At 38.6% G+C, this 17,426-nt stretch overlaps 1 protein-coding gene across 1 annotated transcript in view; it reads right to left on the bottom strand.

The window, feature by feature from the left end:
- DCN (decorin) overlaps positions 1 to 17,177 on the bottom strand; it is a 40,800-nt gene extending 23,623 nt beyond the window's left edge. Inside the window, exons 1-2 of the mRNA XM_005147937.3 lie at positions 16,971 to 17,177; positions 12,667 to 12,899 (exon numbers count right to left, since the gene is read on the bottom strand). Of these exons, the coding sequence (XP_005147994.1) occupies positions 12,667 to 12,871 (205 nt within the window). The 5' untranslated portion in view covers positions 12,872 to 12,899; positions 16,971 to 17,177. The remainder of the gene's footprint in view (positions 1 to 12,666; positions 12,900 to 16,970) is intronic.
- Between the last annotated feature and the right edge of the window lie 249 nt (positions 17,178 to 17,426).

Here is a 17,426-nt window from a genome sequence, read left to right as displayed (position 1 = left end):
ACAATACCACAATTGGCTTTGCATGCAATGAATATAACTTCCATCTCATAAAGTGTTAAGCTTGTTTTAATTACCTATCTTATGTGTATACTGTTATGCATTTCCTGAAGTGGGTTTTAAAAATGTTTCAGAAACAGCTATATAAATTATATTTGATTTTTTTTTTTCTTGACTCATCTGAGATTTGAAGAACAAAGCATAGAGTACAGGATGCACCCTGGGTGCTGGAGAGACATTAAGCAGTTTAGTATATCCTCCAGCTGAAAGTGACATCAACTGCAGTCCTTCAGTAGAAGAAAAGTTTATAAAAGGGTGGATCTGGACACTGCCTCATAAAATCAGCAGCTAAATAATTCAGGACTAAACTGTGTTTGAGGTGTGGACTAGATCCAAGTATTTCACCACTTGTCACATCTACATTGGCTTCAAGAACTGTTCTTCATTTCAGCTTGTGGGTCCAGGTATCTATATAGGTACACATATCTCCCGATAGATATGTATGGAAGGAGTATTGGTGTAGTACAAACTAGTGTGTGCTGGAGATCCCATACCTGGAGGGAGAACCTTCAAACCTTTCTGGTCAGGACAGGTCAATAGACAGCCAGCTCAGATGAATGAGGAGCCTGAACTAAAATGACAGCATGACAGAATTCAAACTGAAGCAAGAAAAAATTGCAATCCCACTAGAAGCTGAAATGGCTTTTGGCTCCTGGTACGGAATTACTATTTTCCAGGAAGATTTTTTGATTCCTCTGTCTGGGAGAGACTGAGAATTTTAGACATGAACTGTGGTCTGTTCTTACTACTAATTTCTGAGAAACTTGAGTGAAGGCCGTACACTCCTGAAGCCACGTTGTACAGTATGACTGTAAATCCACTAACAAATGCCTCCGAATGAAATTTCTGTAATACCAATTAAAAGGAGAACTCGTGTTGTAAAACGTCAACTGAGTCACCTCTCAATCATTTTAAGAACAGTTTACACAAGTATTCCAGATCTTGGTTGTGATTTTTTCTATACATAAAAGCTTGCTTCTTAAAAAGCCATGTGGAAACCTTTCAGAGCTGTCTGACTTTTTATGTGAATAATCAGTGCCACACAATTTGACATTCAGTTCCCTGGAAATATTTATGGCTTCTGGTTCCTGAGATTAATTTATAACTGTCTAAAGATTTAGATTCTTCTGCCTTTCCCACTGCATGTTAAATTGAAAATACATATGTTTTACTTTGGTTGAATAAAACCAAGTTAGCTATTATTTATGTTGGTAAATACATTTTAAAAAATCTACTTATACACAAATAAGCAGATAAGGTACAACTCCACCCTTCAAAAATCCTTGTTTACGTTGAAATTAAGAGCCTAAAGATTCTGAAAATATAAGGGATTTAATAAACTAGTTCATGTACCCTTAGTCGTGAAGACCATTCCAATTTTCACAAAAATATTTATCTGGGAGAAAACATGACTTCCTTATAAAACCCATAAGTTCCTGCAGCACATTTCAGATATGTGTTATTCTCTGCAGATTTGCAGAAGTAGAAATGTTCTTCTGTTCTACATTATCAACCTGTAGCACTCAAGTATTCCTACCAGTGTACATACGTGTGTGTAAAAATGCATGCATATGAAAATACATAACAGAATATGCCATAGAACTACAAAATGGAAAAAAAAAAAGTGTGTAAGTAACCTTGAAATATTTCCTTTTGTTAGTCAATATCAGCTGAACTTCTATTATCTCTGGCAGAAATTTTTCTAACTTTTTCTTACGCTAGTTATTATACCACAGATTTTGGGAATAATAAACACTACCAAAATGTTTTCATCAAAATCCAACAGAGCTAGATCATCAACTGACATGCAGACAAGGACCCACGCTCACTTCTGGAAGCACTGAAACGCTCATCTACTGTCACATATAAGATGCTTGGCTGGGAGAGGTTAACAGGACCAGGAATCCCTCCTTAGTGGGAGGATGGAGAAGAAGGTACCTTTGCAGAAATTGGGCTTCCTCTGTGGGATCCTATCTATGTGGGGTGTAATTTTTCCTCATAATTTCATAGGCAAATTACAGTGTCTGGCTGTTTAGTTGTGATTGCCTCACCTCCTGGAGAGGTCAGAAGGCTGATGGGTCTGGAGATTTTATGAGACCAGAAACTAGGCAGAGAAGAGCTAAGGCTGGCATAATTCAGCTCTTATCCAGTCCCTGAGAGAGCAGCAGCCAGTGGCTAGCCATCTCCTGTCCAGCACTACACCAGCCCAACTAGCATATGTTGCCATTTAGCCAGCCAAACAGGTGTAGAAGATGTAGCAAGGATTCAGGAATATAGTGTGGGAACTAACAGAGGCTAAGGGGTTTGGTATACAAGGCAGGTCTTACTACTTTTGCAGCTGGGGGACATACCTGCTCAGAGTCTGTGATCAAGCAGTCATGGAATTGTTTAACCCACAAAAAGAGAAGGGTGGCTTTTGAGTTCTCGTAGCAATGGAGGGGTTTCAGTACACTGCTCCAGTTTCCCAGAAATCAGAGCCACAAGTTAGTCTGTGACTTGGCATGGAGCCACCTTTCTGCTGAAGCCATACGACTATGCAGAAAAGGAATGCAAGATTGATGGGGCCAGTAAGGGAGACTGAGCAAATGGGAGTCTGAGTCTGTAGCCCAGAGATGAGGACACTTCCCTGAGAACTGCATCCTTGAACACTTGAGACCACATAGTCAAAATAACAAATATGCTAACAGGGCCAATTATAAACAGCTTTAAAAACACAAAAGAGCTTGTGGTTTAATTTTTTTGTTTGTTTGGGATGTTTTCTTTTTTTCTCCACCTATCCATTTTACAGCAAGCAGGGATGGGACTTTTCCCCTGAATAAACCTTCCCTTACTCAGCTGCAAAGAAGGGGCCAAAAGACAAAGAGACATCTGAACGTTATAGCTCAGATACATGTGTTATTATATTGCAACACTCACGATTATTACCACAGGGGCTATAAAATGGGGCTCTTTTCAAGACTCCTTCAGTTTCCACAAACAGCTGCTGCCAGCTGAGGAATCTGGGCTGCACTACATGTAATTCCCAACCGTGATCATCAGCGGCTACTCTCCCAGCGGAGCATTCTCTCCAGCAGCTGCTTGTGCACTCTTCCTTATGCTCTTCCCTGATCTAAGCCCAGCTCTGCTGCATCTTATTGACGGGCAGCAACCCTCCAGGGGGTGAATGCCCTTTGTAGTGATCTGAGTGGACTCTGGGGCAAATGAGGTGAACAGCAAATTTACGGTGTCAGGACACAGTCACGGAAAATAACAGGACTCAAGGGCTGCTCTCTGGAAAGATGGCAAGGAGCTTAAAACAGCTTTGAATGCTTTGACTTAGAAAAGTTCACTGATGCTTTCCTAAGCTATGTACTTCAGTATTTACTGGAAATTTGTTCTCTATTGTGTGGGATTTGCAAATAAGACTTTTTCTCATTATTTGCATCCTACCAACTATAAATGAGAAACAATCATACTTCTCTTCAGAGAAGTGTCCACAGATGTTTCCTTTCTCCCACTTTCAAAGTAAAAGTTTGTTCTCCACCTTCCCCTCTCTTGCTATGAAATCAGCAATAATATATTTTTTTCCTAAGAGATATAAAAAGCAGTGACCATTTAAATGCATGAGACTTAAAATGAGTCTTTTTAAAGGTCATTCACAACCATTTTTCAGACCTTTTTTCATCTGTTCAGTCTGTAAGACTCATCTTCCATTAAGATCCATTTTGGAATTCTTTTTATCACAGATTATTATTTTTGTATACCTCTGACCCTTCCCATAGGGAAAACCAAGAAGATTAACTCCATCCCCTGCTGAGGATGTCTCTTACAAAGGTAGAGCTACTGATATGTTGCTACACTGTTTGTTTTTCCAAACATCTACAACATTGCTTCCCAGAACAGTGAAGAACATGGAAAAGAAATAAATTCACACATCATGATCAAATGTATAATTCTCCATTATGATAGTTCTACTCATTATGAAGACCTTAGCAAAGGTTTAAAAATTCATTCCTTTAACTGCTTTTTTCCGTTTCCACCCACTCTATGTAGTGAACACATATTTCAAAGAATAACGGATATTGCAAGATACAGATGTTATGAATTATTTTTCAGAGCTAGCCACATTTTTGTTACAGATAGATTCAGCCTCCTGGCTCCAAAAGCTAATACCAAAGAGTAATGATATAGTTTTGAAACTAAAAATCAAGCAACTTCTCTTTCTGTGTTTTTTTTTTTTCTAACTGACTTTTAATTTCATAAGCCTGGAAGTTTTATGCTTTCTCTAGGAGTATTGAAGTATTTTAGAAAGGCAGAAAAAATACTATAAGATAATCATGAGACTTCAGTTATTAAGACATCAAGTTAAAAAAAATAAAAATTAAATATTATGAGTTTTCTCAGCTGCTAGAATTGCCAGCTTTATATTTTCCACTGTCATGGTTACAGACATAAAGCATCCCCTCAGAGAACAGCAACTGCTCTGTGTGATTCATGCAATCTGCCAGCAGCATGTGCATTATGGCTTAAGTCAAAGTGAATGCAATGCAGATGTACTATCTATGAGTACTCATGCATTAAGGTTAAACATTAATTTTTTTATGAGTGTTTTACAGAAGTCAGAAGAGAGCATTCTGGAGACTCAGAAAAGTGAGCATTATCTAACAAATTACAGTTTGAATCATCCTCTGGAATAACATCATTTGATGTTTTCCTGGTTTGTAGTTTAACCAGTGGGTAACTGGTGACAATTTAAGGATAGCTCCCCCAATCTTTACTTTGGGATTTGCCAGAATTAGCAATAACATAATGTAGTAGCCACAAGGAGTCATTGGGAAAGAGGGGGGAGGGGGAATCTTCTCTGGTTTCAAGTAAATTTACCCCTTCCTGTTCTGACCACATGGTTATTGCACAGCCCTAGTTTTATTATGACCTGAGGGCAAATATATTTTCCTGGCTATTTCAGGTGCTTCTAAATGTAGCATGGCCATTTTTCATAAAAGTTGTAAGACTGTTTTCAACCTACTTTCATGCAAGCAAACAATGGAAGGATGGAAGGAGCTGCTGTGACCATGGACATAGGGAATAACACATACATAAATGTTGGTAGAGAACTTCCTGGCTGAATCAGGGAGTCTGCAGACCTGCTAGTTTTGCCCTCTCTTCTAGATGATGTTGTATATGTCCTTATAGCTGTTAGATGTTTTTGCTTTGTTACTTGTTTATCTTGTTAGTCATTTAGTGACAGGTCAGCTGTCACTGTAGCATTCATCTCTCTAGCCCAGAGGATGTAAGCTCTCCATCACAGGGTGAAAGAATAAAGAAGAGAAAATAAATTTTGGTCAGTTATCTTAAGTTTCTCCTTAGTTTTCTCTTTTCTGAATCTAAAGCTTCCTATGCATCTCTTTTTTTAATAATTTCTGTTATAATTTCCTTTGAAAAAGGAAATTATTGTTTAACAAATACCCTAGTAACTGGACCTCGTGAGCAGAGCTTTCCTCAGTAGCTTGAGGCCAGTGTTAGCAGCTCCTTGCAGTTATCATTGATGCATTCACATAGGATCCAAAATTTCTAGGTCTCCTCCCTGTTGGCACTGTGTTCTCAGTGAACATTGGGAAGGAGCCTTTGGATCCTTTAGCTCTTTCTAAGACTTGGCTGAGAACCTTTTGCAGTTGAATAGCACAGGCTTTATGTTGTGAAAAGACCAATAGTTTTTATACAGTTATGTCTTACCAAGTAATACAACCTTATAAAGGTGTTAAGAATATAATACAAATACTATAGTTGCCATGATACTAGTAGGTGTCAGCAGTGATTATTCAGTATGTTTTAAGTACTGTAAATACCTGCCATAACTTACAATAATTAACTCACATTTTACTAGCTATCTACTAGCTATTCATTTGTGCATTGGGAAAATCTCTAAATGAACCCTTGACACAGAGCAAACCAGAAAAGAGTCATTTATTGTATTACTTGGACTTGACAGTCAGGCTTTCCATTCCTGCCGCTAGACTTTCTTAAGCAGTATTTCCTAGTCTGAAGCAAGAAAACAATTTTTTTTAAAAAAGTAAATAAAATCAAATACACAAATAAAATGAGTTGGTAACAGTTACCTTGGAGTAAGCAGCTAATAAGGAAGGTATGTATTTAAAGTGGATTAATTTTCATCTAGAATCATGTTTATCAACTAGAACTGGAACATCAGCAATTCAGGTTGCAATGCAACAAGAACTGTCTTTTACTGTTACGCTGGCAAAAGCTAATGACTTTTTGTTGCTATTTAAGCACTCTATATCCAGGTCAATATACTTTCTTTTTCTTGACAACTTTTCAAGAGTGTTATTTAATTATTGGGTTCTTGACTTAATAATTTTTCAGGATGTACTGAGTACAGGCCTTTAATTCATGTTTTCTTTAAAATCCAAAACACACCAAAAATCTATCTAGCAGAATATATATACAAAATTTTAGTAATCCATGGCAAATTTATTTCAAACAATTTTAGTAACCCAAGTATTTTTACTTGTTAATTTTATTAGAAATAACTTCATTAATCTAAAAATAAGTTATATAGCCTCAAGTGGCCATTGAGGCCCTGTGATGGCAGTTTAATTCTCCAAGAGTGATGTATCCTTTCTGTCACTAACATGTACCTTAGACAAGATGAACTGCCCTGTGGAACAGCTGCCTAACTCTCGCTGTGGCTGTAAAAGGAGCTCAGGTGACTGTTAAATAGCTAAGTTCACCTGAGGTCACCCCTATATTAGATATAATACCTGTAAAACCTCATATAGATCCTCCAGTCTGGTCTCCAACATGTTAGAGTATTATAATTCATTCAATTAGCATGTGGAAAGCCCAGTGACTTGTGTTTGATAACATCGTAAGTAATGTTTGCCTAAAGTAAGCATTTGTCCTAGAAAGTATTTAGTTCTCAGTTTTAAGGCCATGGCATTGTGATGCAGAGGCTGCTATCAGTATGTGACAATATGCTTTTTAGGGTCTCATTTTTACTGATGATATTTTTGTTAAATGATCCAGTTCAACAAAGTCTGAGTATTTAATGAGAATCTACTCTTCTATTAAACATAGAAGTAATAATCTTCTAATCCTTATTATTAGAAGGAATATATGTGTAAGGTATAGAATAACTTTTCCTAAAAACTCAGCAATTATAATGTAAATTAACAAAAACTTTTTAATTTAAAGATTACATTTGTTAATTTGTGGTCATTTAAACATCCATGCTTTGTCTTATTACATATGTAGAAACCTGTAAGATTTTGAGCTAAACATTTAGATTTAAAAAATATGGTTTTGAAGGATTGGTAAATGTTTAAATAATGGCAGTGATTCTAAAGCTAAGTATGCTATATTAAGTGAGCTTATCTGTTTTCTTGAAGTGATAAAATGCCTGAAACTGATAATCAATGAGATAGATTTTACTTTTCTTTAAAAAGATTTCATGTTAAAAACAGAAGTTCAAATCAAGGTATAACCCAAAGGTGATCATTTCCTATATAATAAGGGATGAGGTTCCCAAAAGGGGTCATGATCACATCTAGCTGACAACCTGTCATTGGTGGTGTCCCTCAGGGCTTGGTGTGGATGAGGGGATCGAGTGCACTCTCAGGAAATTTGTGGTCAACTCCAAGTTGTGAGTGTTGATCTGCTGAAGGGTAGGAAGGGTAGGTAGGCTCTGCAGAGGGATATATGGAGGCTGGATCGGTGGGCTGCGGCCAATGGTATGAGGTTCAAGACAAAGTGCCAAGTCCTACATTTGGGTCACAACAGCTGCATCCAATACTACAGGCCTGCGGAAGAGTGGGTGGAAAACTGCCTGACAGAAAAGGACTTGGGGGTGTTGGTTGAGAGGTGGCTGAACAGGAGCCAGCTTGTGCCCAGGTACCCAAGAAGCCCAGTGGCATCCTGGCCTGTATCAGCCCTGGTATATCTAGCAAAGCCAGGGCAAGGATTATCCCCCTGTACTGGACACTGGTGAGACTGCACCTTGATTACTGGGTTCAGTTTTGGGCTCCTCACCATAAGAGAGACATTGAGGTACTGGAGCAGGTCCAGAGAAGGGCAGTGAAGCTGGTGAAGTACCTGGAGAACAACTTTGATGAGGAATTGCTGAGCAAACTGGGGGTCTATTCTGGAGAAGAGAATGTTCAGGGTGGACCTTATCACTCTCTAAAACTACCTGAGAAGAGGCTGTAGTGAGGTGGAAGTCAGTCTCTTCTCCCAAGTAACAAGTGATAGGACAAGAGGTAACAGCCTCAATCTGCCCCAGGGGAGGTTTAGATTGGATATGAGGAACAATTTCTTCACCAAGAGGGTGATCAGGCATTGGAACAGGGTGCTCAGGGTAGTGATGGAATCACCATCCCTGGAAGTGTTCAAAAACTGAGTGGATGAGGCCCTCAGTGATATGCTTTAGTGGTGGTCGTGGCAGTGATGGGGTAATAGTTGGACTTGGTGATCTTAAAGGTCTTTTCCAACCTAGTTGATTCTATGATTCTATGATTAGAAAATGGAGGTTCAGATGTTTCTGGAAGATTTTATACAATGAAATAAATCATCTTTTGTAGACAAATAAATTAGATGTTATCACATTATCATGGTTCAGGAAGTGCCATCATTTAATACAGTTTAAACACTGTGTGTGTTGAGATAAACTGCTTCATGCTACTGGATCCCCAGAATAATGCTTTACATATCTGCGAGCTTTTCAGCCACTAATCCCAAAGAGTTCTTCAAACACACACTCCAAAACCCATGCTGTGCTTTAATATACCCTTCCTTACAGCTGGAGAAACCCTGCATTTCTGAGCTGTGAGTAAGGTTCCAATTTAAGATGCAATACTGCTTGAACTTTGATTACTGACATCCATTGCTTGCACACCTTTTGGAGACCACAAAACTTCCATGGATGCTCACAGGACGCAGGGACTCCCTTACGTCCTGTGAAGTCTCCAAGGAAGGTGATCTCATTGTATCCTGCAGAACACTGACACTGCTCAGTTTGCAAGGGGCTGCCAGACTTATATGAAGGCAAAATACAGCTCTGACCACCACCTCTGAACTTGCTCATGGAGCATTCTGTATCCGTTGCAGGATTGACTAATCACGTATGCACCCTCCTGCCTACCAGGCCACTCTGGGAGGAACCTTTTCTTGAGACTCCCTTTGGGAGGATGAGACTTCAAATGGAACAGTTAATTCTTGTTAGGGCTTTTATGAGGCATGTTTGCCTGGCCAACTAAGTGCACATCTTCCCTGTATTTATGATTTAAAACATGAAAAGCTCCTCTGACCAGCTATGTCAGCTACTCCCCACCTGTAGTGTGTGCTAATAAGGGAGATGTTTGTGATTTCTATGAAAAGTCTGGCTATAGCTTAGTAATGCCTTATTCTTAGGTGTGATTGAAAAGTGAACCTGTGTCTCCCTTTAAGCAACAGGAGGTGAATTCAGAAATGGCAGTGCTTTTATAGATCCCGCAGTGGCCTTCCTGGAGAATCTTGAGCCTCTTGCACAAAGGTAATACATCTACAAGGCAGGCACATGAGGCTCTATTCTTGATCTGTCAGTAACTGCAGCTTAGAGAGAATTCTTCTTTAAGGTGTGAGAAGACAGCATTCTCCTGCTAACTCAGCTCTTGGCTTGGAGGCAAAATGAATTAATTTGGGGGTATATGCCTAGGAAGATGTGACTGAAGCTTAAAAACACAGGAATGCAAAAAGTCAGCTGACAAAAGTGCAATTGGAACACTGGGCATCTTTTTTAAAAATGTTTTTATTGAATTTGGGTATTATTATTTTTTATTATTTCCATCCAAAGCTCACGAGACAGGTGGCAAACCTGATCACTGAACCTTGGATGTGATAGCTCTCCTGTGATTTATTCTTGTAACGGTCAGATAGTTGCCTTTTTCCTTACAAATCCAGAGTTTACAAATAGCAAATGTCCCTTTGAACACAGAAAGAATCATGCTGAGGAAAAGGAGACTTTTTCCTTAAGTAGCTCATGTTAGGGTCCCCTAGTTGCCTTGCTCTGACATACTCTCTGCACTCAGGAGCTCATGGCTGTAAAGAGCCCCCCTATGACAGAAAGTGAGTGACAGAAAGGATCCTAATCAGGGTTTCAACTTTACTTTGTGGGACTTGATTTCGTAAGCTCTTAATTTATCCCTGGGAGGAGTCTTGCTGTTGCCTGCAGTTTTTCTTCAGTTAGTGCACATGGGACTAGATGACCAAGTTTGATAATTCTGGGGGAGAGAGGTAGCTAATTTAGTTGGGTCAGAAACACTCAGAGTTGAAGTGAAAGACAGTCCAGAAGCAGTGGTTAGCAGGGACATGGGACTGTCATTGCTAGTTTCATGGCTCCCATGAAAATGCCCTCCTGGTCCCTGTTTTCCAAGTACCATTCATCCCTCAGACCAGGAGCATGCTAGGTCATCCTGGCAGGATGTCCATAGTTTGCAACAGATGTTTGAGCTCTTGGGGTCAGCTCCCAGCTTTCCTCAAGTCAGTAGGTAAATCTGACTTGGTCTGGTCTGAGTCAAACAGAAATAGTTTTAAAGCTGGAGGATTAAAGAGCAGAAGGCAGATTTGCCTGTGAGCAGCAAACACAGCTGTCCTGTCCCTGCTCACAAGGGCAGCCATTGGACCTGTGCCCTGGTGAGCATCCCATTTAGTCCACAACCCATCAGGAGCTGTAATATCCATATGTGACAAGGATGGGCGAAACTTAATGCGAAGGCTGGGGAACTGTGAATGATTATTAATTCCTTGAGCTCGCTAGGGAAATATTATGTATTTTTCATGGGTGCATATTTTAAGCCCGGGGAGATTTCTTCTCCTTCATGCCCAGAGGCTGGATGTTATCAGCCCAGCTACTTCAAAAGCACTATCTTTTTATTGCAGTATCTGTGGCATGTGGGTTTAAACCATGCTCAAAATATCTCTCTTTCTTATCACCCCTCTCAAAATTATCTGGGAAACACAGACCTGAGTCCTTAATTGCTGTCTTTCTGAGTCTCCTTGTCAGTATGGGACTCTTAACCCAGAAACAGCTGTAGGCAGTGGACTGTAGCACAACCCTCTTGAACCCACGTGTGTGTGAAAGAGAACTGAATGAACGTGGGAGCAAGTACAAGCAACAAAGGGTTCCTGTGTGAATATCTATTTTTCTTTTTACCATGTGAAAGCTCCTTACATTCTGCAGAATTGAAGCAAATGGGGGACAAGTTCTCAAAATAACCCAAATTCCATCAGCATTAGCCAGTGTAATAACAATAAAACCTAAGACTTTTATGACATGTGGGGCCACGTCCTCCCTAGTCCTCAGCCCATGTTTGCTACTATCTGGCACCTAAATGGTAAAAAAGGAAAGTATCTCTCAACAGGGACAGTACTGTGAAAGCTTTATGAATGCATGGCTAGGTTAGTCCATCCTCATTTGTACAACTTGGCTTACATTGTTCACTGGGTCTTTGCCAGACCTCTCTGTTGCGTAATTTTGTGGCTTGCCTTAATAAATTCACAGAAGTTTCTAGGGATGTAACTAATATTTCTCCGTCCTTTCTGTAATTATACAACACCCACTACAGTGAGATTCAGGTCCTAAGTGGTGGATTTGTGACATAATTTATATTAACTATCAAAGCCAGTGCTATAACATAGGGAAATAGAAACACCCATTTATACACTTAAGCAGTTGGGGGAAGACTTTAAAAAAATAATCTCTATAAAGTCATAAGAGTAGTTATTTACCTGTCCACTGAATAAATTGCCTAATTTCCTTCTGAGCAAAACCAATTTTAATTGATTTTCAGCACTGCACACACTGACTTAGACTGAATAATACTGGCTTAAACCAAGAGCAGTCTCACTGAAGTCAACCTCATTACTTGAGATTTCTGCATAGGAAAGTCAAATATAGTGATGGCAGGCATGGCATCACATCCTGCTGGTCTGGCTGCAGACAAGCCCTTGTACATGGGGGAGAGAGTTTTTGAGAAAGGTTCTCATGGTTTCAGCAATATCTAAGAAAGGTATTTAATAAGGAGCTCCAAAATGTGTTCATTATTTTGCAGTGTTTCCAAGCTCTTTCCTCCAAAAAGATGTTTCCAGCATACATGATTCAGGGTTAGTTATTCCGTGCTCATGTATTCCAATGGAAATGGGATAATTTTTATGTTGAGGTACTAGACAGTATGATTAAGAGTGTTGGAACTTGGACCACGCAATATAGAACCCTTTAAAACATTTCCATTCCAACATCTGATCTCACTGAATTTACTTAATATGCATTTGAAGGAATAACTTTGAAAAGTTCTTTTCTCTGCAGCAGAAATCTGTAGTCTTTCAAAGAAGAAACTAAATGTACATACACAAAATGTACATTAAAATAGCAAACATTTTTCGTGGTCACAACAAATGTCCATCTCATCAGGGCTTTATGACTTATTTCATATAGTATGTTCCAGATAACAGTGGCAATAGCATATTTCTGTGATAAAAACCCACTAACAGAGTGGCAGTGCATAGCAGCCTCACTGACTCAGCTGCAAATCTGTGGCTAGAACATAAGTATACACCCCATGAAGATACTCTTGGGCTTACCTAGGTCAGAGCACTGTACCACGCGAAGATGACACTGGCAGCGGAAGGGGCACACTGGTCCAAATCCAGATATGACGGGATCATCTGTCGGAGGCATATCAGCAGACCCTTCATCCTCCAGCATAAAGTCAAAGAGGCCCTGCTGGTGGAACGGCTTGGCCAAGCATGTTGGCAGCAGTAGGATGAAGAGAAGAGCCAGCTTCATGGCTTAGTTCATCGACTCCGGGCAGAACCTAGGGATCAGAGCAGGAGATTTACAACAAAAGTAGCAGTTTCCCATAGCTGCACAGTTCCTGCTGAAGGAGGTGCAGCATATCCACCAATTGCATAACTGTTCCTTTCAATAAATGAAAACTGAATAATGAAAATAGGACAGTTATGTGATAGGAGACGGGTAACATCTTGTCAATAAGCTTTTACAGAACAATTTGAAGACAACTGTAAAAACATCTGTTTGCATATTTTGAGTAATATTTATTAGGAACAAGCAACACTGTCAACTTTGTTATGCAAAACAGTCAAAACAATAAGCCACATTTTCCATGTGTCTGTTTTCTGCCAATTTAATAGTCTATTTGATTTCATTAGCATTTGTTTCACAGCAATGAGTTTGTCCCCTGGAGACAAACCTAAGGTTCCCAAACTCACTGTAATGGAGTATTTCGTGTCTTAAGTAATTTTGCTGTGTGTTTGAAGTTATAGCCTAGTAAAACTGACTGAGAAAGAGTATGGTTTAGTGATGGGGTGGAGAGAGAGGTGGGAAGATCTTTAGTCGTTTAAATGAACTATACTTCTTTCCCAGTTTAAACAGCACAATAAAATGCAATACAATGTTGTGTTATATTGGATATTCTTGGCTTTCTTTCCAAAATTTTCCCTAGGGGATCTTATGATATAAACAATGCACCCTTAAAATCCTCTGCTTTGCACTGTATAAGCACTTAAAGTGATACTTTTAGTATTTTCAGCATACTTTTCTAACAGCACTTCAGCACAGACTTTCATGCTAAGGAGCAATTTTACACAAGTATGCATTGAATTAATAGACATTAACATGGAAAACTTCTTAATTACATGTTCTCAGGACCTAGTCTTCAATGCATTTCAACACACTCTACATTGTGCTACCTATGTTGTTGTGGGCTAAGAACACAACAAAAATACAAATTGCCTCCTTGCAGGCTTTCTATCAGGACAGTATAGATCAGCTAATGTTCTGAAAATTATTTCATTTTTCCATTTATTTTATATAAAAAAGCTAATCTTTTACAAACCTTCATGGGTCTAAAAACAATCCACACCAAAAAAAAAGAAACATGCCTTCAAATTTCTAAATGACAGAAAAGCAAACTAGCTATGTGATTAGGAACCTTTTATTTTAAATAGATGGCATCATTCTGAATACAGGTGTTGTTCTTTGTAATTAAAGCAAAAACATCCACTTGCTTCTTTAGGTCAATAACTTCCAGAATGCTCACGTGGGTGCCAGCTGGGATTAATTTTTTTCTAGCAGAAAGTATCTAACAGTTAGGGACATGGTATATCATTTCTCAGCTCCATATTGATTAATGGAAAGATAAAAAAATCTGGAGGAGAAGCAGAGGAGGAGGTCTGTTTCCTTCTCTACACTGATATATGGAACCCACTAGGTAGATGACTTACATGGGCAGTTGATACTGGGTAAGAGCAGTATATTGAGGCCTTTCTTTATAGAATACCACATCCAGGTATTCTAACAGGAGTGTTTAGTAGAAAAAAGGTAAATAAATAAAAACCACAGTCCTGGAATTAGATACCATCTATATTGTGCATGGGTTCAGTTTCCTTTATGCATTTCTACCTACACATGCTAACAATGCAGTCCTGCAGACTAGGCTTCTGATCTAGGGTTCAGCCTTGAAAGGCTGATAAGGTTACCTTATAAAATATGCTAGTGCTTTAAAATCGTAGCTTATATTCTTGTCATTTACCTAACAGGAAGATGGATTTCTAGCATCTTCATATGTCCCAAAGACTTCAGTGTGAATTCCCATGGAGGAAAGCACCACTTCTGTTGTCTCTTTAAGAGACACAGTTGGTTTCTTAGTTGGACCAGAAAGCATTTTCCATTCCTGGAGCAGACATATTACTTATTGCATTCACAGAGGGGTTTCACAGACCCCAATGTCAGCTAGAGGGTCAGAGCATTTTAACATGTCCTCTCAGCCCAACTCAGTGCTCTGCAAACTCTTGCGTGTAGGCTGTGTCCTTGTGTGGGCCATCCTTCTGTGCTTCCTCCTGCCCTGACCCTCCACCAACGCTGGGGCTGTGTACCTTCTCCAGCAACACCCCCATGATGCACACAGGGTACATGCAGATAAGTAAGGATGTAACAGCAAACTGGTGTTAATACATGGTGGTGAGATCTTAACACGGTTTAATCTAAAACAAGACTTTTGAAATAATGATTATTATGTACAAATTGTTGTAAAATAACAATACAATACATTAATACTTTGAAATGGGAGGACAACTTGCTAAATCATCACCATTCATCATAATTATCTGCCTTATGAAAATGATCAATAAAACATTACCCCAGTACAACTCATTTTTCAGAATGCACATTAACATGTTCAGTAAACACTGGGAATACTGCACAGTAACACTGGCAATCAGGACTTTTTAAAGAGCTTCCCCAGTTCTCTTTGGGGTATTCATACATATAAAAAATACTTTTAAATACTTAAAACTGCCTGTATTCCCTCCCTCTCCTCCCTCAGGGTCACTGCTGAAGCACCATCCATCCTAAGAATGCACAATCAGGATCGTATCCTGGAGTTAAATTACAACCCCTCGAAAAAAAACCCAAAACAATATAAATGCACTTTGGAAGTGTCATTACACTTCTTGTTCACATTAATATTGATGACTTTATTTATCTCAGTTAAACCCTGTCTTAGGCCTTTTCCTTTGCTCTATGTTTTGTCAAAACCAGAATAATATCAGTAAGAGCTGTGTGTAAAGGACAACAAAGGATATCAACTATCTAATCTAAGTACACAAAAGAGAAAATGGCAAGAAACAAACTATTAATCAGCAAATAGGAATAGATATGTGTCTGCATATCTTTATTCATGTTGACATTTTTACAGCAGGCACATGTATCTTTTCCTATTGTTTGCATGTGTAAATGAACATAAACAGAGAAAAAGACATATACAAAACTACACTAGCAAGAAATGTTTACATTTTACTCACAGAAAGAAATGGGGTAGATGGGGTGGGGGAGTGAAATCTGAATCCTTAAAAGTCTGTGACACAATATTTATGTCTGCAGGACATAACTGTTTAAATTTGCTTTAATTATGTGTTTACAATGAGGAAGACTTTTCCACAAACAGAGGAAACTATACCATAGACTTGGCCACATTTCAGTTTAAAATACCACTGGAAATATGCTTCATCAGTTCATGTCACCGCTGTATTGGTGGTCTTCTTGTCAGTTTACCTTTGCCTTAAGTTTTAAATATTAGTTCAACTACTGTCACAAATCTCTTAAAACGCCACAAAAGACAAATTAAACAATATATGCAGTTTCAAAAAAAAGCGAAAAGAAAGAAAAACCTACACTGCATGTTTTACCCATTTTGTGTAATAAAGTCTAAATGTGCAAAGAGAGGAGTTGGAAGTTTTAAAGAGATTAAAACTCTGTTAACAGAAGTTTCAGCTCCAGGAATTTTCTTTTCTACTATTTCACTTGTAGGAACTTTCTTTAAATGTAAGTCTCTTTTTTGTACACTGTAACATAGCACTTTCTAACATTACAAAGGCACACACTGAGCCCGTTTAACTAACTACTACATATTACTTTCTCTGAAGCCAAAATTATATTCATTAATGTTTGGAATACAAATGAAGAAATACAAGCTAAAAAGAAATCATGCAGTGCAATTTAAAACAGAAATGTAAGTACTCACACATCTTTTTCACTCACTACATCACCGGTTCTAAACACTGGATTGCAAACAAAGAATATACTGCTGCAAAAGTTTACAGTAAGGAAAAAGAAAGGACTATAAGTGCTTATACAAATCAAAACAAGAAACAGAAAAGTCAAATAAACAGTAGGAAATCTGCACAGTCCTTGAGAATGTATTCTCACGTTCCCAAGAAACAAAACTGCTGGATACAAAACTTAACATTGCTAAACATTTAGTAGGATTTCTTCCTCGCTTCTCTTAAAATTCAACTAGTTCTTGCCGTAGAATTGCCTGAAGTTTTATTAGTGCAGCATAGTTCAGGAGAATTACTGAAAACCGTACCTTTTAATCCAGGGATTTGCAACAGGAGCTCTCAAAGCTGAGATGCAATTAAACTAAGTATTCAACCCAGGCAAAAGGCTTTGCAGGTGTGGAAAGGAGGAGGGGGTAAGTTCAGCTCAGTGACTGTCACTTGGTGGAAAAACCCTCCTGCTTCTATTCCATAGCACAGTTAAAAAATAAGGTTTCTCTCAATGAACACAATCCAGGCTGACACCCACATTAGATCATATGGTAATGATATGTCTCCTGTATTGCAGCCAGAAACTTTATCAGCTCTTTTGCTTTCTTTTCCTCCTTTTTCTTTTTCATTTGCTTGTTTTCTTTTTTGTCTGTTTAGAATCCTAAACTACTTGTACACTATAAGACAGATTCTTAGCTGTAATTCAGATTACTTATTTGTCCTTATGTCCTTACAGCATACATTCAGGAAAGTTTTTTGGTTTTAACTTTGGTTTT

The sequence above is a fragment of the Melopsittacus undulatus genome, chromosome 5, assembly GCF_012275295.1.
Source record: "Melopsittacus undulatus isolate bMelUnd1 chromosome 5, bMelUnd1.mat.Z, whole genome shotgun sequence".
NCBI classification, from domain to species: domain Eukaryota; kingdom Metazoa; phylum Chordata; class Aves; order Psittaciformes; family Psittaculidae; genus Melopsittacus; species Melopsittacus undulatus.
This window is presented reverse-complemented; position numbering and strand designations above follow the sequence as displayed.